The sequence below is a fragment of the Saprolegnia diclina genome (genome assembly GCF_000281045.1).
Source record: "Saprolegnia diclina VS20 unplaced genomic scaffold supercont1.115, whole genome shotgun sequence".
NCBI lineage: Eukaryota > Oomycota > Saprolegniomycetes > Saprolegniales > Saprolegniaceae > Saprolegnia > Saprolegnia diclina.
In genome coordinates, this window is record NW_008246182.1 from 1 (window position 1) to 24,106 (window position 24,106).

At 57.2% G+C, this 24,106-nt stretch overlaps 11 protein-coding genes across 12 annotated transcripts; 5 read left to right on the top strand and 6 right to left on the bottom strand.

The window, feature by feature from the left end:
• Positions 1 to 540: 540 nt before the first annotated feature.
• On the bottom strand, positions 541 to 1,250 carry SDRG_16134 (40S ribosomal protein S23). The gene is made up of 2 exons (XM_008622331.1): positions 1,187 to 1,250; positions 541 to 1,131 (listed from the first exon to the last, which is right to left on the bottom strand). Exons 1-2 carry the CDS (start codon positions 1,194 to 1,196, stop codon positions 704 to 706), a joined length of 438 nt encoding a protein of 145 aa, XP_008620553.1. The 5' UTR covers positions 1,197 to 1,250; the 3' UTR covers positions 541 to 703.
• Positions 1,251 to 1,374: 124 nt separating this feature from the next.
• On the top strand, positions 1,375 to 3,600 carry SDRG_16135. 2 transcript variants are annotated; one of them, XM_008622333.1, is made up of 11 exons: positions 1,375 to 1,483; positions 1,533 to 1,876; positions 1,928 to 2,111; positions 2,161 to 2,208; positions 2,258 to 2,461; positions 2,514 to 2,587; positions 2,639 to 2,723; positions 2,772 to 2,805; positions 2,849 to 3,003; positions 3,050 to 3,199; positions 3,245 to 3,600. In XM_008622333.1, exons 2-11 carry the CDS (start codon positions 1,827 to 1,829, stop codon positions 3,479 to 3,481), a joined length of 1,221 nt encoding a protein of 406 aa, XP_008620555.1. In that variant the 5' UTR covers positions 1,375 to 1,483; positions 1,533 to 1,826; the 3' UTR covers positions 3,482 to 3,600. The 2 variants fall into 2 exon arrangements, with proteins under 2 accessions (XP_008620555.1, XP_008620554.1); XM_008622332.1 differs by lacking the exon at positions 1,375 to 1,483 and having other exon boundaries at positions 1,811 to 1,876; positions 2,514 to 2,723; positions 3,245 to 3,481.
• Positions 3,591 to 5,724, bottom strand: SDRG_16136 (hypothetical protein; the record flags this gene model as incomplete). The annotated part of the gene is made up of 6 exons (XM_008622334.1): positions 3,591 to 4,040; positions 4,086 to 4,241; positions 4,286 to 4,510; positions 4,562 to 4,636; positions 4,688 to 4,897; positions 4,948 to 5,724. The coding sequence occupies 6 exons, from the start codon at positions 5,722 to 5,724 to the stop codon at positions 3,591 to 3,593; spliced, it is 1,893 nt and encodes a 630-aa protein (XP_008620556.1).
• A 1,340-nt stretch (positions 5,725 to 7,064) lies between these two features.
• SDRG_16137 (hypothetical protein) lies at positions 7,065 to 7,442 on the top strand. Its single transcript, XM_008622335.1, has 2 exons — positions 7,065 to 7,175; positions 7,227 to 7,442. The coding sequence occupies exons 1-2, from the start codon at positions 7,088 to 7,090 to the stop codon at positions 7,295 to 7,297; spliced, it is 159 nt and encodes a 52-aa protein (XP_008620557.1). The 5' UTR covers positions 7,065 to 7,087; the 3' UTR covers positions 7,298 to 7,442.
• A 225-nt stretch (positions 7,443 to 7,667) lies between these two features.
• On the top strand, positions 7,668 to 8,782 carry SDRG_16138 (Ras-like protein Rab-23). The gene is made up of 3 exons (XM_008622336.1): positions 7,668 to 7,771; positions 7,818 to 8,196; positions 8,244 to 8,782. The coding sequence occupies exons 1-3, from the start codon at positions 7,735 to 7,737 to the stop codon at positions 8,728 to 8,730; spliced, it is 903 nt and encodes a 300-aa protein (XP_008620558.1). The 5' UTR covers positions 7,668 to 7,734; the 3' UTR covers positions 8,731 to 8,782.
• Positions 8,783 to 8,930: 148 nt separating this feature from the next.
• On the top strand, positions 8,931 to 11,749 carry SDRG_16139 (hypothetical protein). Its single transcript, XM_008622337.1, has 8 exons — positions 8,931 to 9,206; positions 9,269 to 9,523; positions 9,576 to 9,787; positions 9,922 to 10,107; positions 10,152 to 10,431; positions 10,475 to 10,675; positions 10,764 to 10,855; positions 10,904 to 11,749. Exons 1-8 carry the CDS (start codon positions 8,955 to 8,957, stop codon positions 11,661 to 11,663), a joined length of 2,238 nt encoding a protein of 745 aa, XP_008620559.1. The 5' UTR covers positions 8,931 to 8,954; the 3' UTR covers positions 11,664 to 11,749.
• Positions 11,750 to 11,865: 116 nt separating this feature from the next.
• SDRG_16140 (hypothetical protein) lies at positions 11,866 to 12,751 on the bottom strand. Its single transcript, XM_008622338.1, has 2 exons — positions 12,411 to 12,751; positions 11,866 to 12,361 (listed from the first exon to the last, which is right to left on the bottom strand). The coding sequence occupies exons 1-2, from the start codon at positions 12,721 to 12,723 to the stop codon at positions 11,892 to 11,894; spliced, it is 783 nt and encodes a 260-aa protein (XP_008620560.1). The 5' UTR covers positions 12,724 to 12,751; the 3' UTR covers positions 11,866 to 11,891.
• Positions 12,752 to 13,287: 536 nt separating this feature from the next.
• SDRG_16141 (hypothetical protein) lies at positions 13,288 to 15,115 on the bottom strand. The gene is made up of 5 exons (XM_008622339.1): positions 14,498 to 15,115; positions 14,339 to 14,449; positions 14,143 to 14,291; positions 13,985 to 14,093; positions 13,288 to 13,934 (listed from the first exon to the last, which is right to left on the bottom strand). The coding sequence occupies exons 1-5, from the start codon at positions 15,104 to 15,106 to the stop codon at positions 13,419 to 13,421; spliced, it is 1,494 nt and encodes a 497-aa protein (XP_008620561.1). The 5' UTR covers positions 15,107 to 15,115; the 3' UTR covers positions 13,288 to 13,418.
• A 182-nt stretch (positions 15,116 to 15,297) lies between these two features.
• Positions 15,298 to 18,347, bottom strand: SDRG_16142 (hypothetical protein; the record flags this gene model as incomplete). Its single annotated transcript, XM_008622340.1, has 5 exons — positions 15,298 to 16,184; positions 16,231 to 16,962; positions 17,010 to 17,962; positions 18,010 to 18,255; positions 18,299 to 18,347. The coding sequence occupies 5 exons, from the start codon at positions 18,345 to 18,347 to the stop codon at positions 15,483 to 15,485; spliced, it is 2,682 nt and encodes an 893-aa protein (XP_008620562.1). The 3' UTR covers positions 15,298 to 15,482.
• Positions 18,348 to 19,051: 704 nt separating this feature from the next.
• On the top strand, positions 19,052 to 21,075 carry SDRG_16143 (CAMK/CDPK protein kinase). The gene is made up of 6 exons (XM_008622341.1): positions 19,052 to 19,426; positions 19,472 to 19,708; positions 19,752 to 19,884; positions 19,928 to 20,170; positions 20,218 to 20,540; positions 20,604 to 21,075. Exons 1-6 carry the CDS (start codon positions 19,163 to 19,165, stop codon positions 20,991 to 20,993), a joined length of 1,590 nt encoding a protein of 529 aa, XP_008620563.1. The 5' UTR covers positions 19,052 to 19,162; the 3' UTR covers positions 20,994 to 21,075.
• Positions 21,076 to 21,656: 581 nt separating this feature from the next.
• Positions 21,657 to 22,583, bottom strand: SDRG_16144 (hypothetical protein; the record flags this gene model as incomplete). Its single annotated transcript, XM_008622342.1, has 2 exons — positions 21,657 to 22,121; positions 22,170 to 22,583. 2 exons carry the CDS (start codon positions 22,581 to 22,583, stop codon positions 21,726 to 21,728), a joined length of 810 nt encoding a protein of 269 aa, XP_008620564.1. The 3' UTR covers positions 21,657 to 21,725.
• Positions 22,584 to 24,106: the final 1,523 nt, after the last annotated feature.

Sequence of the window (24,106 nt, forward strand, 5' to 3'; positions counted from 1 at the left end):
GTTGCCGACGCGGTTGCTCGGCCAACTTTACCATTATCGCAGACGTCGAAGCACGCTTGCAGTCATGTCGACCTGTCGGTCCACCAACGCGCGACCAAGATCATCATCAGCTGGATGGCGTTCCCAGCGCCTATGGCGCCTTGGTTCGGATTCTCCATTCTTGTACGGTCTCACCGCATCGAGCTTGTGCTGCCAGAGTCTCGCTGGTGCGTCCGTGCGTTTGCGGATTCAACCAACACTTCGTAGCATAGCGTCCGTGGACCAGTGGCGCACGTCACTGGCTGGCCTGACACCGTCGGCCGAACACCCTCAAGGACATCACAGCACTTGAGATGGACAACGTTGCTACGACAACACAACGGGCATCTCGTCCTTCTTAGCAACGGCGACGTGTGCGGCTGGCTCCACAGTCCACAAGGCCTTGGACGTCGCAACACTGGTACGGTATCTGGAATGGGCGGCGAGGGCAACGCGGCCCTCGACGACGCAGGACTCGTCGCGGGAGGTTGGCGAGCTCGCTCCGGCGTCCTGCCCTCCACGTGCGGGTCGCTTGCGCGTGTCAACACCCATGCGAACTGATTCCTTTTGTATTAATCTCCCAGAGACACAGGTTCGTGCGCATGGCAGCTATCGTCACCACGCGCCACGGAACACAAACAGGAGACACTGACAGCAGCGTCGTCGTGTTCGAGTCGCCGTGCATTTACGAGCGGGGCTTCTCCTTCTTGTCCTTGTACAGGGCAAGGAGCGAGACGCCGGCGACCTTGACGACCTTGAAACGCACACCGGGGATATCACCGACGGCGTGGCCGCGGCGACCGAAACCGGCAATGAGCACCTCGTCGTTTTCGTCGACGTAGTTCAAGCAACCATCGCGGGGGACGAAGGCGGCGATCTTCTTGCCGTTCTTGATGAGCTGGACACGCGCGCACTTGCGAATGGCAGAGTTGGGCTGCTTGGCCTCAATACCAATCTTCTCAAGCACGATGCCCTTGGCCATCGACGAACCACCGAGCGGGTTGGCCTTCATCGCCGTGATCGAGTGCGACTTGTTGTAGGACTTCTGGTTCCAGCGCTGCGTGCGGCGGTGGACGCGCAGCTTGCGGGCGCAACGGATACCGGCGGGCTTGTCTACACACGATGCACATTGAGCAACTCGGTTCTTATTGCGCCGGCGGCGACGTACGCTTGGCCATCTTTTTCAGTCGTAGGAGAAAGGAATGAAAAGAACTGAGATTGCCCTTACATTTGGCCTCGGTATAAATTGGTAGCTCCTCACCAGTAAACATGGCTGGCCAATCACGCGCCGCGATTCCCTCGCCACCAACCAAAAGCATCCAATTCAAAACCTCTCACAATTAATATTTGAGGATCGTGGCCCGGATGCGCATGTTTTTCAGAGGTCCAGCGCTCCACGCGCAGCACGCACCACGGCAATGCCCGGTGCGGCGACGTGATGGCGCGTACGCAACAGCTTGGGCAGGTCCGCGTCGGTGTTGGTGCTAACGAGGTTGAGATCACTTTGTGTGTAGCGACAGGAGCGATGGCGCATGTAAAATTGCGTGTCGTTATCGATGCCAGCACCTGCATGCAAGGTCAAGACAAGAGCATGGCCGCTATCTGCGCAAAACTTGCGCGCGTAGGGCAGTCGTGACCGTACACAGTGCATCTCGAGAGAGCATACCGCGCGAAATGACGGCCATGTCTCGCTATGTTGATGAGCGCGATCCGGTGCGGTCTAAAATGGTGTTGGGTGTTTCTAGCCTCAACGATTTCCCTGGCTGCATTTCAAAAGGGCATTTTGTTGGGTGCACTTTTTGGCGACCATGGCAACGACACCCGCGCTGGCTGCCCATGCGCCAGAGGAGACGCTTACGTAGGCGCATGGTGCGAGGCGCGGCTCATGGACGTTGCGATCTCCTTGTAGTCGCCACGCCTTGGGCGTCTCGCGCCGAGAGTCGGTGGACTTTGCGCGCTCGATCGAAACCAATCTCGCGGACCACGTGAGCCGCCGCCTGAGCAAACTCAGCGTGTCGACCGAGGCGAGTACGACACATCGCCCGTCCGACTTTGAGCTGCTGTGCGTCATTGGCCAAGGCGCGTTTGGCAAGGTCTTCTATCTTACATGCCATGTCGTCGTGACAGCCGACACTTGACTAGGTCATTCAAGTGCGGTATACACCGACGGGCGAGATCTACGCCATGAAGGTCCTTTGCACTGCACAACAGTGTCCTTCTTCTGAATCCAACGTTGTAGATTGTGAGCAAAGAGTATTTGGTCAAGAAGAACTCGATCTCCAACATGCAGACCGAGCGCGACATTATGACCAAAGTCAACCACCCGTTTCTGATTTCGCTCCAATTTGCATTTCAAACCGCGGACAATGTGTTCCTTGTCATGCAATATGTGCCCGGCGGCGAGCTCTTTCACACATTGAGCAAGCAAGGTCTCCTTCTCGAAGTACGACCGCTCATCGCGCTCCACTCCTCATACACCATCATGGACTGTATAGCGGACAGCCTGCTTTTACGCAGCTGAGATGGTCCTCGCTCTCGAGTACCTCCATGGCATGGGCATCATCCATCGGCAAGTTCACGACTATACCCTTCTTGTCTATGAACCAAGCACGTCACGTAGAGATCTAAAGCCCGAAAACATCCTCGTCGATGCCGACGGCCACGTGTGCCTCACCGACTTTGGCTTGTCCAAGGAACTCCCCGAGGTACCGCCATGTTGCGATGCCAACGCCACTCGAAAAGACAATGTCTAGGCCAACGAAGCCAACACCGTGTGTGGCACCAACGGTTCTCGGACGCCTCGGACCCTAGCCCTGACACGCTTCTCTAGAGTACATGGCGCCCGAAATGATCCGAGGCAACGCGTACAACCACGCGGTCGACTGGTGGGCCCTCGGTGCGCTCATCTACGAAATGGTGACGGGGTACCCGCCTTTTCGCCACAACAACCGCAAGAAGCTGCTCGAGAAAATTCTGCAGGAAAAGGTGCGCGACGCCAGTGGTCGGCTGTATATCGAATGAGCCCGTGTAGCTCAAGCTACCCAAGTGGCTGAGCCCCGAGACGCACTCGATTCTCAAGCAGCTACTCGAGCGCAACGTCGAGAAGCGTCTCGGCTCGGGCAAGTCGACCATGTTCCAAGTGCGCGGCGTCGCAGCCATCAAGAAACACCCGTTCTTCAAGGTACACAAATGCGTGTGTTGCGGGACGCTCGTATGCTGCGTGTAGGACATTGACTGGGGACTCCTCGAGCGCAAGCGCATGACGCCGCCCGTGGTGCCGTCCGTGACCAGCTCCCTTGACACGAGCTGCTTTGCCGACAGCTTTACCAAAATGAAGGCAACCATCGAATCGGGCGGCGCGCTCGCGCCCGAGTCGCCTCTCTTTCGTCGGTTCTCCTTTACGGCCGCCGACCGGCTTCCGCCCAACGACGACGATGGCGACGACCATGGCCTTGCGGCGTGACCCGCCACTTCATTTCCCGCGACTAACGCAGCTTGCCTTTGCACGTTCAGTGTTTGTGGGTTGCAGACGTCGCCAAAGCACCACGAAGCGATGTGTATCAATAATGCCTCTACGACAAACTCGCAGCGAGGAGCGACACGTGCGCCTTGACGACCTTGGACGTCTGTTCGATCGTGAGACGCGACTTGGCCGCACCGACCCAGTCGGCAACAACCTCGCGGGGGAGACCCGAGAGCGTGTCAAGCTCCTTCACGGTGGTTTCAATGTCGCCGGCGCGGAGCGCATAGTCGGCGCGCGAGAAAATGGCCTCGGCGTCGTCGCCCTTGATCGGGCCGCCCGGCGGGATCAAAAGCCAAAGCAGCGCACCCGCAAAGAGGTGGCCGAGCATACCGTGGCACTCGTCCGGCACGAGCGCGGCGCGGCGACCGGCGTTGCGCACATATGCAAAGCGGTCCTGGAGCTGCGCCACCGACGGCGCACCCTCGGCGAACGGGGCCATCGAGGCGACAGCGACCTCGAGGAGGTGGTCGCCCTTGCCCGCGGCCGCCAGCGCGCGAATCTACGCACGACACATGAGAGATATTGGGATCCACGCGGCGCGCACCTCGCTGTGGAGCGGCGCGGCGGCTTCGATGCGGTCTGTGAGCGCAAGCGCCGCGACCGACACCTTGTGCACTTGGTGGCTAAACGCTTCGTACGTCGACGTTTGGCCCAAGAGCTCGTTCACGGCGCGGAGCTGGATGCGGAACGACTCGAGTTCCTACAAAGACTCGTGAGACACGTCGTGGTGGACCGAAAGGGTACCTGGAGACGGCTCTCTTGCTCGGCCTGGAACTTGGCTTCGAGCTCGTCCGTCTTGGCCGTCACGAGCGCAATGACGTTGCGGTCGGCTTCTTCCTGGACGGCCGACAGCTTCTTGGCGTACTCGGCCTGGATGAGCGCTTGCTGCTGGTTGACGAGCACGCTGAGCTGCGACTCGTGGTTGGTGCGGAACGCATCGAGCTCGTCACGCGCCGTGCGCGTGAGAATCTGTAGCCATCGATATGAGCCGAATGCAACAAGACGATCGGAGTGTAGCACCTCTTCCTGGAGGCGCAGCTCGCGCGAGAGGAGCTCCTTGTGGAGCTTGTCCTGCTGCTGCAACAGTTCCAAGTGCTACGACACCATATATAAGAGGCCACAGAATAGGCGCGTTGAGGTACACACCTTGGCCTGGACATCCTCTTCCATGCGCTTGAGCGACTCCATGAGGCGCATGGCTTCCCACTTGGTGCGGTGCTTCATCTCGGTGACGAGCTGCGCCACGCGCATGCGGAGCATGTCGGCGTCGAGGTCCTTGATGCCCGCGAGCATCGACTGGTCGAGCTCCTCGTTCATCGCGTCGGCTTCGGCGCGCGCCTTCTTCAGCACCGTGTTCTAGGGGCACGTCGCTGTGAGTGAGAGGCTAGATATGGGCAGCAACAGACCTTGGTGGCGGCGAGCGTCTCCTTGGCCTTCTCTTCGAACGTCAGGAGGTCGTTGTTGAGCGCGTCGATGACGGCCTTCTCCTTCGCAGACGCTTCGTCGAGCTTCTTCTTGAGCGCCGTCGGAAGCGCGGGCACGACCTCGGCCACGGCAGCCTTGGCCGCCGCCACTTGCGCAACGACGGCGGCTTCGGCCTCGACGACCGCCTTCTCGACCTTGGCTTCGGCAGCCTCAACCTTGGCCTCGATCTTGGCTTCGGGCTTGGCTTCGGTCTTGGCGACGACCGCCTTCTTGGCCGCGACGGCGTCCTTGACAGTCGCCTTCTTGGCAATCGTGACCGCCTCCTTCTTTTCGATCGGCGCCGACTCCTTCTTCTCGACCGTCTTCTTCTCCGCCACCTTGGGCTTCTCGGCCTCCTTCTTGACCGGCTGCTTCTCGGCCGGCTTGGGCTTGGCGACGACGATCGTCTCGGGCAGCGCCTGCGTCGGCGGGACCGTCGTGAGCACAAACTCGCGGAACTTGGCCCACGCAACATTGTCCTTGACCGCGTCTGGGTTGAAGGTCGGGTTCTGCTTGATGTACGCGCCCCACCCAATCGTCGTCGTCACGGTCGCGAAGAGGACGCCATAGACCGCGTTGCCGCTGCCGGGCGCGGGCTGCGGGACGGCCTTGGGCATCGGCGCGGCCGGCTTCGGCGGCGTCGGCGGCGTGGCCTTGGGCGCGGCCGTGCTGGCGGCGCGAGTCAGGCGCGCGCTCTTCGAGCTCAGTTGACGCCACATATCGATCGCAAAGTGTGGCGAAGGTTTAGTAGACGTGCGGCGCGCCAAGTTTCATTGGCCAAAATCCTGCAATTTCCAATCGACCGGATGCTGGTGGCAGCGTATCCGGACTAGACCACGACCACGATGCTCGACGATGGACGATGACGATGCGCCTCCAACGCTGACCACGCAGAGCCCACGCGCCGCCTATGTGGCACGCGACTAGCATCTCATGCGGAACGAACGCCATAGCGAGCCGCTGCTTTGCGCAGTATGGAGCTACACATCGCCGAGGTATGCTGATGGGGACAGCTCACGACGCCGGGTCGCATGGATGGCCGACGGCCACCGTTGCATAAACGCGGCCGCTCGGTGGTGCAGTCGCCATGCACGTGCATACGAGCAGGCGTAGGTCAAGGGATGTTGTTGCGACCATGAACGACCGTACTTGGCATCATCGCTGGGCACAACAGGCGAGCGCAAGTCTGACAAGCACCGACGAGACGGTGATGATGCCAACGCCAATGGGCTGGATAGAGAAGGAAGGGACAACATCTACGGGCTCGAACCCCGCACCTCCTGCGTGTGAAGCAGGAATCCACCGAGTGGACAAAAGGTGGCCGACGGACAATGCACCGCCAATTCGAGTATGGTGAACACCGCCGGATCAGCGCACCCTCAGTGTTGATAGCAGGCGTAGAGCATGGTTGTCCCGAGGCGCTTACACCCTACACGACGCGACCTGCGCATTGGCAGGGTCGCACAGGATCCCTTGCCATGAAGGAGCATCGAACGACTGAGCTTGTCCACCATGTCTGCCAACCACAGAGTCGAGTGCGCTGGGCTATGCGCTCGGCAAACACGCGTACCGGTAGTGCGGCACGACGCTGTTGCGATAGCTCCACGCGACCACAGACTGCCCTCCACGCGACACGAAAGCTTTCACCATCAGCCATCCTGCATGGCTACAGCGTGCATCCTCTTCCTCTTTCGGAGCACAAGGGCTCTGGTGCGCTGCCACAGGCGCCATGGCCGTGCCAATGCTCGACCTGGCATGGACCAGGAGCACCGTTCCCGCCTAGGGGTCGCCTGGCACCAAGCGCGGACGTACGACGCTGGTATGTCTCGCGGCTACAGGCATGCGTACGCGGGCGAAGGCCCTTGGCCATGGCTGGGCGGCAGCGTCGTGCGCTCCCTGTCCGTGCTCGCCTGTCTACTGCGAAATGATGACGCAATCATGCGGCGTTGCATACTGTTTCGCATGAATTTTATTTCGCATACAAACCTCAAGTACAACCCAATGCTTTTTATAGTATGGGCGTCGCTGCCGGACCTCTTTCGCCGGTGGCAGAGCCCATTTTCCATCGTCGGCAGCAGCACAATGATCTCGTTCGTCGCCCGGCAGTACAACTGGTACAAGCTCGAGTTTGGCCTGACGCTCCTCTCGCAGTGGGAAGTCCTCGTCTTCAGTACGTCCGTCTCCAACCTCTCTTCTTGACGACTAACGACGCTTGTACTAGACTCGGTGGTCCTTCTCGTGCTCAGCGCGCTTGTCTACTACAGCGCGCAGGCCGTCGGCGCCATTCTGTAATCCCTCATTTAATACGACACACAGTGCTATGCATAAACGGTGGACAGGTCGCAGAGATCGCGGCCAAGGACAATGGCAATCTTCGCACGCGTTATCGCCCAACGTAGCCGACGCTCGACACGACGACAACGTCGCCATCCTTGTCACCCAACGAGCGCGTTTCGACCTGTTGCATTGCATGGGCTTTCGCCCGAGGCGCACACCGAACGTGTACCAAGCGTACGTGGCACGCTGCTGGGCAGGCCAGACCTAAGCACAGACTAGTACATGTACGCGAGGACGGGCAGCTCGCATCCCAAACATCCTGCGGCCACGACTTGCTGGTCGCCGGCAGCGACGACGATCAAGCGCAACAACGGAGATGGGAAGATCGTTCGCGTCATAACCGCTGCCAGATTTAGCCTCGACCTCATTTCGTACACTATCCTCCGGGCGACATGAGCGATGAGATGATGGACTGCGATGACTTTGAGAGTAGGCCACCATTCTGTCTGCGTCATGACCACTATATATGATATAGAGACGGTCAAGGTCATCGTGCTCGGCAACGGCAATGTGGGCAAGACAAGCTTGACGACGCAGTACGCCAAAGGTCGCTTCACGAGCTCGTACAAGAAGACGATTGGCGTCGACTTTATGGAGCGCACGGTCAACGTCGACGGCGACGACGTCCAGCTCATGATCTGGGACACGGCCGGCCAAGAAGAGTTTGACGCGCTCACGTCGCGCTACTACAAGGGCGCGGGCGCCGCCGTGTACGTCTTCTCGACGACCGACCGCGCGTCGTTTGAAGCACTGCCGTCCTGGCAGCAAAAGGTGTTTGACGAGTGCGGCCGGTCGCTCACCCAAGTGCTTGTCCAAAACAAAATCGACCTTATCGACGACGCCGCCATGACCACGTTTGACTTCGTCGCAACCTTCCGCTCCGCTCATGCATATCGCGTAGAGACGAAGTCGATGCCATGAAGGACCGACTCCGCGTTCGCCTCTTCAAGACGTGCGTCCAAGCAAATCTCAATGTCGAAACCATCTTTGAACACATTGTGCGGCGGTACCTCCGGAAAGGCCAGGACCATGTCGCGCCTGTCGCTGACATTGCGACGCTCACGTCCGAGGTCCAGCAGTCGTCCAAGAAGAGCATCGCGCTCCAAGAGGCCAAGACAAAGGAGACCAATAACGCCAAAGCCCGACACCAAATGAAGCCGACGACGACGATGAAGAAGAAATCGAGCGAGAAGCTGCGCATGGAAGAGGCCGAGTTTGACGACATTACGACAGCCGACCGCGCCGCGTCCGAGGATAATGACGACGAGACGCCACATGCACCGGTGAAGGCGGTCGTGAGCGACACGAACGACCCGCCACGACCACTCGCGCCGTCCAAGCAGCGAACCAACGGTAAGAAGACGCGTGCCGGCTGCGTCGTGTCGTGATACACAATGTACTAACCGTAACAAGCATGAAGTACCCAACTTTTATCGACAATTGCGTCTGCCACAGCGTGTCGTTCGTCTTCCAGTGAGTCGATGATTGGTACAGCAGCGACCGAGTAGTAGAACAATGCGTTGGGGCAAGACCTTATCCCAAATGTGATGATGAGCGAATAGTGGCTGATGTGAAAACTAGGAGCAGTACGCCCTCTAAATTTAGTCGAAATATGAGCGACGATCCGGACGACTTCCGCGCGAGCAACTCGACGGTGCTCATCCCGCTTGCGTACATTGAGATCAGCGAAGATGTCGACGCGTATGTGGCACTGCAGCGCATGCGCGACGCCAAAGCGATGGCGCAAGAGGCGCGAAGCATGGCGTGGGAAGACTTTTTTGCCAAGCGCTGGAACGGCGACGAGCGTGCTGCGTCCAAGAAGGCGGCGGCGAACCTCGCGCGCCAGATTGAAGCGCTCTCCAAGGTACTGTAGTCCTCTGTTTTCCTATCGTCGTTTCTACCTTGCTCTCTACATATTCGTATTAGCACCAAGCCGCGTCCAGCAATTTCGAGCTATGGAACATGGCGCTCGACTCCAAGTACTATGAGTATATTCGGTACGCGCTCCGGGACGGCGCCGAGATTCCACGAAGCATGCTCTTGAGCAACATCAGCAACGACGGCGTGACACCGCTCGTCAAGGCGTGCATGCTGACCGACTTGACGCTGCTGCGCCTCTTGCTCGAGGCGGGCGCGGACCCATCGGCCAAATACCCAAGTAGCACCAACCCGTACATGCAGGTATATCAACTTCCATTCGTCACAGCACGCACAATATGACAATCTTATCCAGTCGATGTACCGTGCGGCCCTCAAAAATGTCCAAATCTTTGACCTCTTGGTGGCCCACGGCGCGTCGTCGCTCGACACCGAGCTGCAGTACGTCAACGACGACGGCAAGTCGCTCTTGCATTTGGCGGCGGAAGGCGGTCACGTTGACGTATTGCGTCGGCTTCTCGAACACGATATGACGCGCCACTTTGCACATACACTGACGTCTCTCGGGTACCCACTGTCGATGTTTCCAAGCGTTTGATGTCGTATTTGCGTCGTATTTGTATCGTATTTGCGTCGTATTTGTATCGTATTTGTGTCTTATTGGACGCCTTTTTCATGACTCATGCGCTGTTTGGGGTTAGGCAAACGCCGCTGCACTTGGCGGTTCTTGGAAGCTACACGCGCTGTGTACGCGTCTTGCTCAAAGCGATGACACCCGAGAGCATCACGGTGTTCGATTTGAATGGCCACAACGCTTTGCACCTCGCCCTCAAGCACGAGAGCACGTTTTTCCACCTCGAGTCGCTCATTGACGCCTTTATCACTGCGTACGTCGTCGTCACAAGAGGGACATAGAATTGAGACCGTGTAGCGGACCGCCGGGCTTGTTCGAGTCGATGGACGCGAATGGCTGCACCGTCCTGCACCTCGCAATGGGCCAAAATCTCGAAAAGATTGCGCTGCAGCTCATGCGATACGGCAAGACGCCGTTGAATGTATGCAACAAAAGCGGCTTGACCGTGCTGCACATTGCGGTTGGGCTTCGGAACCACCGCCTCATCCAAGCGCTCATCGACTGCAACGTCATGGTCGATGTGGTCGACGATTTGGGGCAAACGCCATTGCTCATGGCTTCGCTCCTCGCCGACACGGTACGCGGCATCTTCATCTCGAACGCCCTTAACAAGAGCGTAGGAAACGATTAAACTGCTTTTGGCGGCCGGTGCCGACCCTGCGTGTCAGAACCGTGAGGGCCACACGTCGTTGCACTACCTCGCGACGTACTGCCGCGACGATGTGCCCATGCGTCTCTTGATCAAGAAGGGCATTGGCGTGAACGCGCGGTCGGGCAAAGGCAACATACCATTGCACTTGGCCGCCATGAAAGGCAACGAGGTCTTTTATTTTTATTTTTATTTAGGATGTGCATTTTCGCATTTTTCGGGGGTTTATAGACCAATGGGAGATTGACGGTTTGCGCTAGATTGCAGCGCGCGTCTTGCTCGAGTACGGCGCCGACCTCTCGCTTCTGAACGAAGACAAGCGCAACGCGGTGTTTCTTGCTCGGCAATGGGGGTATCACCTTTTGTTCAAAAACGAGATGACTATAGTGCCGTGGTGTAGACACACGGCGCTCGAAGCCTACTTCAACGACTTGCTCAAGGAAGACGAACCCATGCCGACGCCGCCCATTTCGATCGAGACGGCGTCAGCAATTGCCTCCAAGCTCCTTCGCCGTTCCAAGGAAGCCAAGACGCAGGTGCACATCAAGCACATGGCCAAGTCACCAAAGCGATCGCCGACGGGCAAGGCCCACCACGGGCGGCTGCCGTTGCCACCGCTCTCACTTGACGAGCCGTCGTCGAGCCGCTCGAGTGCCCTTGCCGAGCCCGCGACCGAACCGACGGACGATCTCGTGCTGGAAACCATGATCGAGACGGACTGGGAGCACATGTCGATAAGCGGGGACTCGACCTTGTCCGAGCCAATCGAGCCACCGGCGCCGTACAAGGTGTGCCTCACACCCTTTGTAAAGCGGCAACTCGACGCCGCAAGCGACATTCGGCCACTACGGAGCGACGTGCAAGAGCTACTGCGGCACAACCAGCCACTTGCGCCGTTGCGCGAACACATTCGCACGAAAAGCACGCTGCAAGCCCCCGGCGGCGTGCACATTCCGTGGCACTTGACCGTGCCCACGGGCGGCGTCTCGCTCGAGCGCAAGTTCAAACCATCGACAAAGCACCAAGTGCACCCGCACTACAAGGTGCCACGGAGCATTCACGACGTGCGAGCCGAGATTGCCAACGCGCGAACTTTCTTTTGGCAAGAGAGCGCGGTGAAGCGGCGGTCCCGGCATGATTTACATCCGCTTTCGCGATGACGTATTTGAATCGGAGAACCTCAAGCGTCCTGCGCTATCCTGTTGCATTGTTTTAGTTGAAAGGTTATGTCTCGTTTGGTGACTGCCACCTGAATGGTGTCGTTTGTCAAAAGTGGCATTGGCCGTGGGTTGAAAAGGAAAATAATGTTGATATCTAAAAACGCGGCGCCCAATTAGTGTGCACCGAGCTATGGACAATATTGACGAGCTTAGTAGAGTAATGCATTGTCAGGTAAGCTTGTCTACAAAGCGCAGCAAAAGCTGCGTCATTACTTTTTGCTGCTCGAGGATGAGCTCCTGGAAGGTGCGCTGCTGCTCAACAAGTTCTTGGAAGCTGCGATGCTGCTCCAACATGGTTTGCTGAAAGTCAAGCTGGCGCTGCTCCAACGCCAGGCGTCGTTTTTTGGTTGCTGTTGCTTCGTCTTGCTCCATCGCGTGCAGGCGGAGGATCTCTTGTAGGTAGCTGTTGGCGTCGACCTTGCGGTTGGGCGGACAACTACGTTCGTGGACCTCTTCGCCTTCTTCGTTCGAGCCGGCCGACGCAAGGGCAGCGTCGCGAGACAAAATTCGGTCGACCTCGTTGCGCTGGGTCGCGATCTCGACATGGCGCGTCTTCCGCTTGCCCGTTGCGCCCTCTCGAACAAGTTCGTGGTACTCCATCAAAAGTGTGGTCTTCTCGTCCACCGGGTCCTTGTCACCTAAACATAGTATGACCAATGGACGAAAATATAGCTAGAAAAGGGCTACCAACTGCTATCGGCGAGGACCGGTCTAGAAACGTCTTGTATATGGTCTTGAGGCGTTGGATGAGGCTATGCTGGGAGACGTCGATTCCTTCGTCGTAAAGGCACTGGTGAATAGAGCGCCACTGGGCGGCAGGCTTGGCTCCGGCAACGAAGAGACCTTGGTCGCCGAGGACTTGTTGAAGGAGGCGGATATCGTCCGCTTCCCTGTAGACATACCGCGTCTTTCGCTCCTTCTTGACGTCGTCCGCCGAGACGACACGCGATTCGATTTCGCTGCTCTCCTCCGCGGTCGACGTCTCGGGGTGCGCTGGCATGTTGTACGATCGACTTGAAGAATGTCCGACGACAATGATACTAGTTAGCGCCATGACGACCAACGATTTTTTCCCGCGGAACTGCATATGCTGTTAGGGATATTCCTTGCCAGGATATCGATTGTCTGCAGTTTCTTCACGGCATTTCGGCTCATTTTTGACGGATCGGCCACTCGATTTTATGGGAGAGGATGCTTTCTTACAGGTTCCTGCGAGAGTCGATCGCGATAGTATAATTTGTCGTATAATTTCGAATTTCGCAACCCGTCGACGGAAGTGGATTATACTTTGGATGTCACGAGTGATATCTGATAGCGCGCCATGCGGCGTTATGATGAGTCGTCGGTTTTCCCTCCTGTTTACCCCTCGACTTGACTAACCAAGTCTCTATAAACTGCAGCAAAGGATAACAAAAAGAATGGCAAAATGGATATTAGGTGGTAAAACGAACAAAACGACAATTTGATTCCCGCAAATGTAAATATCATCTATTGCACACATCTTGCACTTGTAAGAGCCTCCGTGGTGTGGGTGCAACGGGGCAGCCAGCGTATTTTAGACCCGAGAAACGATATCAAATAAGTAGCTAGTAGGATGGGCCGATCCTCTTTCATCTCCCCTAGGCCACTTGGCACCGGTTCCGTACTTGTCGGATGGTCAACGACCTTTCGTAATGCTGTAGTATTCTTAGTGATCTACTCGGCGCTTTTCGGTGGCGTCGCAAACAGCTGCAAAGTGCCGTGTTGGGCAGTCGTCGCGACGCCATCGAGCTTGGTCTGCATCGTCTTGTCCCAGAGGAGTGACGAACGCGGGTCACCGCGCGACGTGCGAATGGAGTGGAGCTCCTTGAGCTCGGTCGTGGGCGGCGTCGTGAGCACGAGCAGCATCGACGCCGGTGGCATGTCTGCGCGAACGGACGCGACAAGAGCGGATACGGCGGCCGCATCGAATTCGGTCGGCAGCGCAGCGCGGGCCCATGTAAAGTGCGGCGCACAGCCCGTCGTAAGCTGCTGCTTGACGATATGGACAACCTTGTCGAGCGTCGGGCACGGAATGGCGCCGGCTGTGCTTCCGGCGAGGGACCGGCACGCGCTCGCCGAGTCGACAATCAACGCCGACTTTTTGCGTTTCGCGAGCTCGCTCACGAGCTTTCGCGACGCGTGCTGCTTGGCGTGTGTGCCTGGAAAGCCCGGGCCTTTTTCGATTTTGAGCTATTGAGATTCAGTTTTGAGATTTGATTTGCCAGCAGAAGGGTGCGCACCTGCGCCAGCTTCATCGTGCACGTCGCGTCCTCGATACTGCAGTGTCCCGATGCATCGTTTTGAATTTGGAGTTTGAGGTACGTGGCCGTCAAGAAGCGCAGCGCCGACCTAATCAACGTTGAGAAAACCCTCGAAAATAATAAAAAATACAGCGGACCGGAACGGCGGGCCCTTGGGGTGCGGGTACAAGAGCGACGTGTCCAAGACGCGGCGGTGGAGCAAGCGCAGCGCCAAGAGGTCGTTCTCGATCGAATGGCCGACGAGAATCGTGTCGGCGTCCACGAGGGCGAGGACCTTGGCCTGAATCTATGTCTCGCCAATAAGAAGTCGTTTGCGGATAAGAAGTACGCTACATCGGCAAGGGTGTTGGTGCAGCCTTCCAACGTTTCCTTTGTGATGCCCGAATACTGCGTGCAATAATCGACAATCCGACATTCGGGCAAAACAAACGCGTCCAAGAGCACCTAATTCCCAAAAAGTCAGTTTGCTGTACGACAAAACAACATATATACCTTGTACTCTTCGTCAACAATCGAGATGCGCGTGAGCTCGACACCGCGCGTTGTCTTGCACATTTCGCAGTCGAGCGCCAGCATCCGCTGCGATGAGGACGGCGAGGTCGCTGGCGCCGTCGCGACAAACGCGGTCCCGTCGTCCGCGACCTTGGTGTCGAACGGTAGCGCCCGAAAGTACTCAGCGATTTCATCGTCTGACGCCACGTAGAACGCTGGGCCCATTTCTTCTTCGGCCTTCTTGAGCTTCTTGATCTTCTTCTTGACCAGCTTTTTTTGCATCTTCTTCGCCGCTTCCTGGTCGAGCTTGGTCGTCGGCGTGTACAGCAGCGTGGCGTCGACCTTGGGGATTGCGTCGCCGTCGGCGAGGCGCACACCAAACTGAAGGCTATCGGCCGGCGCCGCGGCTACGATGGAAGGTGCGGCGTCGGTGAGCACAAGCATGACGAGGTATTGCATGGCATCGATGTTGCTGTCGAGGAAGAGGTCGAGGACCATGTCCCGGACGAGAGCGAGCGAGGGCTTGTCGGCGCTAGCGCCATCGGCGACCAAGACCTCGAACGGCTCGAGGAGACTCGGGCTCGTAGTCGTTGCCTTGCGCTTCCCCATGGTGCTGAAAATGCGAATTTGATTTTGATTGGTGCATCCTGCCGCGCATCCTCACTTCTGATTGGTGCATCGTCGTGGGCACGCACGCCAATCAACTGGTGTGATGTTGGACACTATTGTCGGAGATGCACCGACAATATGAATACTACGTAGAGTATCACGACAACGGTAACATAGAATACTACAAAGTCCACGAATTGGGTGATGAATGAGAACAGCCCTGTCAACTTTATCTCAAAAATAAGAGAATTCGGGCCGTCGTGCTCCAACGCATCGCCCAAGACAACTTGCCAGCTACGATAGGCAATGTGTCGGCTACGACCGAGAGCTGCGGCAAAAACGACTGGGTTGCTACTTGATTTCTACAGTGGACAAGCTATCGTGGCGGCTCTTTGAGCTTGGAGCTAAAGCCTTGGGGCGGCCGCAAGCGCGGTGGGCTCTTGCCACTGTTGCTTGTCGCTTTGGCTTTTTTGTAGTAGAGTCCTTGGACGGGCTTGACACCGCGCAATTGCGGGAGTCGGGTCTTGGTCGGGCTTGGTTGTACAAGTTTTGGCGACGGCGCCATGGCGACTCGCTGCGTCGGCGACGGTGCGACCGGCTTGTGCACCTGCCGAGGCGACGGTGGCGACGGCTTGACGACGGCGGTTCTTGTGTGGTGTTGGGGCGACCGAAGCGGGGGCTTGACCATCGATTTTGTTGGTGATGGACCACGAGCTCTTGGCGGCGACAGAGCGCGAGGTTTTGGCGGCGACGGAAGAAAGGACTTGGGTGGGGATGGAAGTTCGGGCTTCAATGGCGACGGGTGCCGGTGCTGCTTGGTAGCAATGTGCTTTGGCGACGGAGGCAACGGCTTGAGCGCCGCGGGTGGGCCCGCGCTCAGCGGCATCGGGGAGACTTTGGTATCGATCACCTGTCGCTTTCGCAGCGGACTCGCGTCGAGCGTATATTGCAGGCGCTCGTTTTGGTCGTAGACCTTATGCAGCGCTGCATTGTGCTTTTCAATGACGTGTTGCAGCGTGTGCATGGATGCTGTGAGGTCAGAAAGGTGCGCATCGTGCTCGGCGAGTCGTCGTCCGAGCTAGACAGCAAATACGTGTGTCACCTCAGAAACCAAAGCCATGTACCTCGAGGTTGACTGAGTTGGCAATCAGCGTTGCGAGCTGCGAGATCTGCGCCACGTCCGTCGCGTAGAGTGGCACCAGCACTGGAAGCTCAGACGACGACGGATTCCGCGAGGCGTACAAGAGACTGTGCGTGCTGGCACTGGATACGAGACTCTCTTTTTGCGGCCGAATGACCCTTGCTTTGGCCGGCGCCTTGGCCTTTCGCCGGCTTCGGAGGTCGTTGGCAGTCGCTTTGGCTTCCTTACACGCCAAGTAGTCGCGTGTCGCGCGTTGAATACGGTTGGCGGCCGTCACGTGCACTTTGGAGTGGTACCGACGCGGCTTGGGGTTGAGTTTCTTGGCCTTGGCCTCTTGCCACTTGGCGTGCGACTGCTGCGCCCGGCGTTTGAAGACGCGGTGGCGGAGCGACCGCTGCAGGACGTGGGCGGCGGCCTGGCGCTGGGCTTCGCGCTGTCGCTTTTGGTCGTTGATAGAAGCCTGTTGTTGGCGTTGCAGCTCCGCTCGCTTGTGCGCCTTGTCGCGCACATGCGCTGCGTGGCGCTGTCGAAACGTGTGATGACGTAACGATCGCAGGATCGTGGATGCGGCGTGCGCTTCTTGCGTGCTCTGCAGCTCTGCGTGCATTTGGGCGTGCAGTGACGCTTCCACGGCTTTGGCGGCCTGTTCTTCGTCGAGCTGGCGCTGGAGCGCCTTGCGTCGGGTCTCGAGCTCCAACTCCATGTCTCGCTCGGCCTACGGTCCGTTGGTGGCCATTTAGAATAGAGGTTTGCCATGTCAACCTGCAGACGCGCTTGCTCGGCACGCTCGCTTGCCCGCTTGGCCTTTTCCAGAGCTCGCTTGAGCTGCTGCACCGACTGACGCTTGGCACCGATCCCACTTTCATCGTCCTCGTTTTCGTCGTTGTCGGTGTCACCGCTCTTCTCAACGCCGCTTGGAAGATCCATGGACCTGGGCGGCCAAGAGGGTACCTCGGCGTTCCCGTCCAGGATTGAAATGGTGCCGTCGCACACAGGGTTATCATACTCGGCGCTCGGCTCGACTGCGATCAGCGATGAAGCGTCGGGCATGGCCGCACTCTCGTCGGCTTCGGAAGCCAACGCGACGTCGAACGCACTAGTTTCCGCTGGTGGTAGCGCTGTGCGATCGCCTTCGATCGCTCCATCGACGGCTATTGCAGTGGCGTGGAAGAGACCTTCCGTGTCGTAATAGCCGCCGTCGACAATGTAGTTGCCGTACTCGTCATAGTACCCCGCGGCGGCGTCACTGACCGCGGCGTTGTCATTGGTTGTTGTCATTGCTGTTGTTGCAGCCGGCGTCGACGCTGGGAAAAACGTGCCTTGCGTGTCGTAGTACCCCGCTGCCGTGATGTAGAAGCCTCTGGCGTCGTAGTATCCATCCGACGCGGATGCCTCGCTGGCGACCGGTGGTGGCTCGTCGAGTGCAGGTTCGTCCATTGGCTTGGCGACCTCTTTTGGTCGCCGGTTGCGCATGTAATAGGGGTCTTCGTCCACTTCGTGCTCGGTCGCTGGCGGCGACGTCTCGTCGCGCCTGGCGTCGCTGCTGTTGTTGTTGCTTTTGGAACTGTTGCCGGTTTGGAGGGGGGCCACGTAGTTGGCTGGAAAGAGGCCTTCGACGCTGGGGCTCGCGGCCAAGTACCCCAGACACCACCCATCGTCCTGCTCTTTGGTCACAACGACAATATCGCCAGCGTGTAGTTCGAGCTCGTCCGCCTCTACGACAGTTTGTACATTGGCAAGTTGCGACAGGGTGGGCTTGTACCTTGGGGAGTGTAGTCGTGCAGGGCGCGGACACGATCTAGCACGTCGGTCTGGTTGCTCCGGAATGGCGGCAGATGCGAGTTGAGCTTGGCGTGCTCGACCTTGTGCTCGATCTTGCGCACGTAGTTGGACGGGAAGAGACCGACGTCGTCCGGCGCGCCATCGACGTAGCCCTGGCACCAGCCGTCGTCGAGGTACGCGAGCACTTGAAGCGTGTCGCCAGCGCGCAGCTCCAGCTCGTCGGGCTCTGCGCCAACTGTATGATGCACTCAGAACGTAGATGTGCGTACCTGTAGGGACATAGTCGTACAGGACGCTGACGGGCGTCGACCCCGCCATAGCATCAACTGCAATCTGGGGGTTTCGCGCGTGTGTGAAACCAAGGTGCATTTCACGTGTGTGAAATGGTGAAAAATAAAAAAGTAGCCAGCGCCGCCACCTGCACCAAAATTGACCTTGTGAGAAATGTCGGGGAAGGCTTGCTGACGTCAAGGATGCACAAACGAGTGGCGTGGCTGCGATGCTGTCTACATTGAGTCTACAGAGTCAAGGCGACATGGTTGAAACAACAAAGCTACAGCGACGTAGTGCCTTGATCCCCGAGGTGAATGGACTGTACGAGGAGGAAGTAGCTTGCAGCTCCTTGCCGAGAGTACGACGCTGAGTGGACATTCTTCTCCTGAGACGAAGCGATCATCTGCAGCCATGCCACATCACATCGTGACCTTGTATGGAGATGATTGGGAGGATGTGGCATCAAATAGTGTATGTAGAACAGAATCGCCGGCAGTGTTCAGTGCTGTTGCATTTGCACGCTGCCCACAACCCGTTTTTGAAGGATTATTGTGTGGCGGGGCATGCTTGCGTGGCGTATAATGCCTGTGTCCATGTTGCAGCAATGGCTTGCGACAGAGGTCGCGTTTAACACTATTTGACGCAATAGATCGTTGGTGGTCGCTCTGTATTTCTCACAGGTTCGAAACGGTGTGAAATAATAATAATCCGTCGGCATACAAATACCAAGCAACATTTATAAAAACACACGGCGCGTTACACCAGGATCGGGAAAAATACGTTGAACCCGCATTCTTGGGCTGGACTGCTCGCCGCCGCTGCTGCCAGCTCGTCGCCGTCGCCGCCGCCACCTCGCCGCCATGGGATGCCACAGCTCCAAGCCCGACCACGTGGGCACGCCGGGCCTGCGCAACATGCGGGCGCCCATGGCTGACGACCACCTGCCCGACGACCTCGCATCCGAGCTTGTCCAGCACACTGTCGTGTCCGACATCAACGACATCTTTGAGTTCCACGAGGAGCTCGGGAAGGGCTCCTTTGGCCGCGTCGTCCGCGCCACAAATCGCAAGAGCGGCAAGGTCTGGGCGGTCAAGATCGTCGACCTCGGCAACGCGCTCGACAAGGTGCGCACTGCCAAGTATGCGCTACAGGTCAAACGATGCGTGTAGAGCTCGCTCCTCAACGAAATTAGCATCGTCAAGCGGCTCCAGCACCCGAACATCGTGCGCATGATTGCCTCGTACGAAGATGCCAAGCACATGTACATGGTCATGCAGCTGCTTCCTGGCCACGAGCTCTTTGACCACTTGTACAAGTCGGACAAGACATTCTCCGAGGCCGACGTGCGCAAGCTCATTCTGTGCTTGCTCCGCGCGGTGGCCTACTTGCATTCGAACCAGATCACGGTACGAATGCAGGCCGCAAGTGCTCTCACACATCGCGTCGTAGCACCGCGACCTCAAGCTGGAGAATTTGCTCTTGGAAAACGAGCTCCAGATGACGTCGCTCAAGCTCTGTGACTTTGGTTTGAGCAAATTTATGAAAAAGGGTGAGCGAATGCAAAAATCACTGGGCACGATCGGTACAACCTTGGTCCGTCCCGAGTTTGAACTCACAATCAATAGACTATGTCGCACCCGAAGTGCTCGACGGCGACTACAACGAAAAGTGTGATCTCTGGAGCATCGGCGTGCTCTGCTACGAGCTCCTTACGCACAAGTCGCCGTTCCACGGCGAGACGACAGACGAGACGATGGGCAAGATCTTTGATGGCATCCAGCCGAGCTTTTTCCAAGGCGACATCTGGAAAGACATTTCGCCCGACTGCATCAACTTTATCAAATCGCTCATGCAAGACGACCCGGACGGTACCTATGCGCCTCTTTCGCAGCGGCCTAAGTGACACCGAACTTAGAGCGGCTCTCGGCCGAGCAAGCGCTCAACCACCGCTGGATGCGCACATCGGCGTCCGGCGTCATTGACGAGAACAAGCGACAGCTCTTTATGAAGATGGTCAACTTTGGCAAAGGTCAAAACAAACTAAAAAAGACGGCGATGCTCTCGATGGCCATGGGCGTCGGCGAGGCGCACTGCAAGCCGGAAATCGTCGCCGAGGTCTTTCACAGCATGGACCTCGACAAGAACGGGACGTTGAATGCAACCGAGTTTTGCAAGGCGCTCGAAGACTATGGCATTGGCCACGACGAAGCCATGGACGCATTTGCCCGCATGGACCAGGTATTTTACCTGTATTTTTTTGCCATTTTTGTTTCATACGGAGCGTGTACTATTGTGATGTAGAGCAAGCACGGCAAGATCAACTACATTGAGTTTGTCGCTGCGGTCCTCGACGAGTTTGGCGACGAGACAATGAAGGAAGCTTTCTCGATGCTGGATGCAGAAAAGACGGGGCGCATCTCGGTCGTCGGCCTCCAAAGCGTCTTCAAGAACATTCAAGCGTGCGACCTCCAGGAAATGGTTCAGAGCGCCGATATCAAGGGCGACGGCACGGTCGACTTCGAGGAGTTCAAGATGATGTTCCAGTCGACGCCCCGCCAGGCGGGACCGAGCATTGCGGCCGTCGTCATTGCCGAGCGAACGGCGTCCCGACGAGGCGAGCAGCTGTTTCCGCTCGTCCCGCACGAAGATGTCTCGCCCACCGAAGTGAAAGACGTTAAAGTGTGTCTATAACTCATATTTGCATCATGTTTTGGTACACTATCGTCGGAAGCGTAGTGCGTGAATGTGTTTTTCACAGGTGTGTAAAATTGTGTGCCATATATCATTGCATTATAGTATGGTCGGCATTTTCACGTGTAACAATACACGCGTGGAAAAGTGGGGAACGCGTGGGAAACACAAGTATACAAACACCAAGCTCATACGTGGCAACCACATAAATGGATACAAACCCGAGCCCTACAGAAGCGGGCGTTGTGAAATAGCCCAGTGGTTACTATAAAGCTTCATGTAACCCGTAAGCCTCCTTTTTCCACGCAGAAAAACTAAGGACAAATCGCATGAACACACTGCTGACAAATAATATACCAGCATCAGAAATGACGCTAAGCATACTGTCTCAACATATTTAAAAAAAAAAGTTCTTACTCCAAAAGCATGAAGCATGATAAATATGACACATCGCATGTACAGGCTGCGGATATATACTAGCATAAAAATGACGATATAAAAGGTGGCGTAAATATATATAAAGGTACCTTTCCTCTCTCGATAGTTTATCGTCGTTAGATGCAAGAAGCGTTGCAGCTGGAAACGAGTTGAATGACAAACATAGGGCTTACCCACCCACCAAGTACAAACCATACTAGCAACAGCCAGGTACAGTGTTAAGCATCAGCAAAAAGGTGGTGATAGTATCAAAGAAGTTATCGAGTCCAATGAAAAGAGTTGTATCACACGTAGCTACGAGCTTGCTTTGGGTGGTTTGGGGGGCGAGACGACGAGCGCGTACTCGTTGGTCCACGCTCGCGTGCGCACGACGTGCGTCGGGTGCATCGACGTTTTCCACGGGCCTTTGAAGGACGCGGCATAGAGCCAGCCGTCAGTGTCGCCTTGGCGCACGTCAAACTGCCACGACCCTCTGGCCTGGAACGCGCTTGGAATCGGCGGAATTGCGTCCTTGAAGAGCAGTGCGCTGTGCTCGGGGCCGGTCCACGGCAAGCGGTCGCCGAGTTTATGGGCCAAATAGTCCTTGGACCACTTGTTGCTAAGTGGTAGCCAGCGCTCGTTTTCCCACACCACAACCGGGAACGACGCGAGCCAGCCTTCAAAGCACAAACTCAAGTGAATTTGCGCGCTCTAAAATCACAACATGTTGAGACATCAAAAGGCCCGACTTCACCGTACGCTATGTGTGTCTTTGGGCGTCTGGAGCGGGTACGCTTGGACCTTGGCGTCTTGGATCTGCGTGGCGCCCGCCCAGTTGGTGAGCGGAAATCGCGCAACGCCGAGCGCGTCCTCCACACGCAGTGTGTCGAGGTCGTTGACGTACACAACGAGCTCGGGGTGCGTCGTGACGTCGTCGTCCGTCACGAGAAATTCGCACATTTGGTCCCGCCACACGGGGTGCAGCGTCTTGCGCACGAGCGGACTCTGCCACTGGTGCTGCCCGAGCGTGATGAGCACGTACGGATCGCTGGTGTTGAGGTCGGGGTCGGCGGCGGGAAGATTCGTGACTTTTTCCAAAGCGATGCAGAGTCGGCGCGCGCCGGCGTGGCGAGGCACGCCCCCCGACACTCGGCGATGTGGACCAGCTACCATTTATGTCGTGTATATGTGCCCGAAGAAATACTGGCCGTCAACGCCGGCGGAGAAGCTGACGGTTGGGTGCGTTGGCCCAGGGGAATACATGTTCACAGCGCGTTGGTTGCCGTTGATGACGTCGTTGGACGAACCTCATGCACGATCATGCCAAAATAGCACACATAATGCATGACGATTATTTAATATATTTTAGCGCAGCTTATATATGATATAATACTAGTAGATAGATGGCTAGGATGCAATCGTCGATGACGCTTACGCGAGCTAGCGCCGTTTACACGTGACGGTGTGTAGAGTGGAGCATATGGTGGTATTAATACTGATTGGTTTCGAATTTGATCCAGACCCTAACCCTTGTATTTCGAACAAGAGCAATGCAAATGGACGATATTCGGTTAGTTAGCGTTCTTCGACGATCGATGGTTCACGATAATAGTAGGTCTTGTGCCACTCGCGACAGCGCACCACGCGGGACGTGCTCGTCTCGGGATGCCACGGCCCGTTGCCCGACGTGCCATAGCGCCACCCGTCGCCGTCGGCACCCGAAACCGAAAAGGCCCATGGACCATCCTCAGCGATCGGCTGCTCTTTTAATGCGTCTGGAAGTGCTTCCTGGAATGTGCCACCACGGCGTTGCTTGCTCTCGAACGGCGCGCGGTCGCCAAGCAGCGACGACAAGTGGTCGCTCGACCAGTTATCGCTTGACGGTGCCCAGCGCTGAAGTTCGAAAATTTGGTACGTTACGGACGCGTTGGGCCCGACTATGGAGAGTCCTAGCACCACCTAGCACCAGTATGTATGAGTGGGTACGAGTTTCGAATCGCCAGATATCAAAAATGCCGTCGCACCTCGTGTCGAGCGCTAGCCTCCTGCGGTGCACGACAGACAAACGACTGGCGCTGCGGTTGGGTCCCAGCGAGCAATTCCTTAAGATCGATGTCACACTGTCCCAAGACTTGATCGATACAGGTCGGACTTCGGCCATGCAGCGTTGCTTTGAGGCACAAGCCGCTTTCGTCGTTTGAAAGCGGCAGCTCAAAAACTTGGTGCCACGCCGGCGAGGCGACATCTTGAGCGGCAACGCTTCGACGCCGCTCCTCCCCGAGGGTGCAAACAAGGTACACCTCTCGCCATTTGGCCATGGATGAAGGCGCGAGCGTGGCTTTTTCTGCGACGACGCGCAGGACGCGGGTGTGGGCTAGGACGCAGCGGTGGGTGGTCGTTCCTGAGAGTTGACGTACCTTGTACCATGCTTATGATCAGCGTAAGATAAGTAAATATAAAAGAACCGAGGGACATAAGGCAATGGACAGGTTATCTTCGAATGTGCCGTTCAACGCGGGCCGTCCAACGCCAGCGTGTGTTGATTAGGGCTAGGGTAAACGCAAATATTTGCATGGGAAAGACTGTCGTTGATCGCGTTGGATTGGGCTCCGTGAAAGGTTGTCATCACGTACTCATGACAGCTTTTCTTCACTTAGCGTGTTGGGACCTCGTGGCAGTCTCCAATTGGGCCAAGC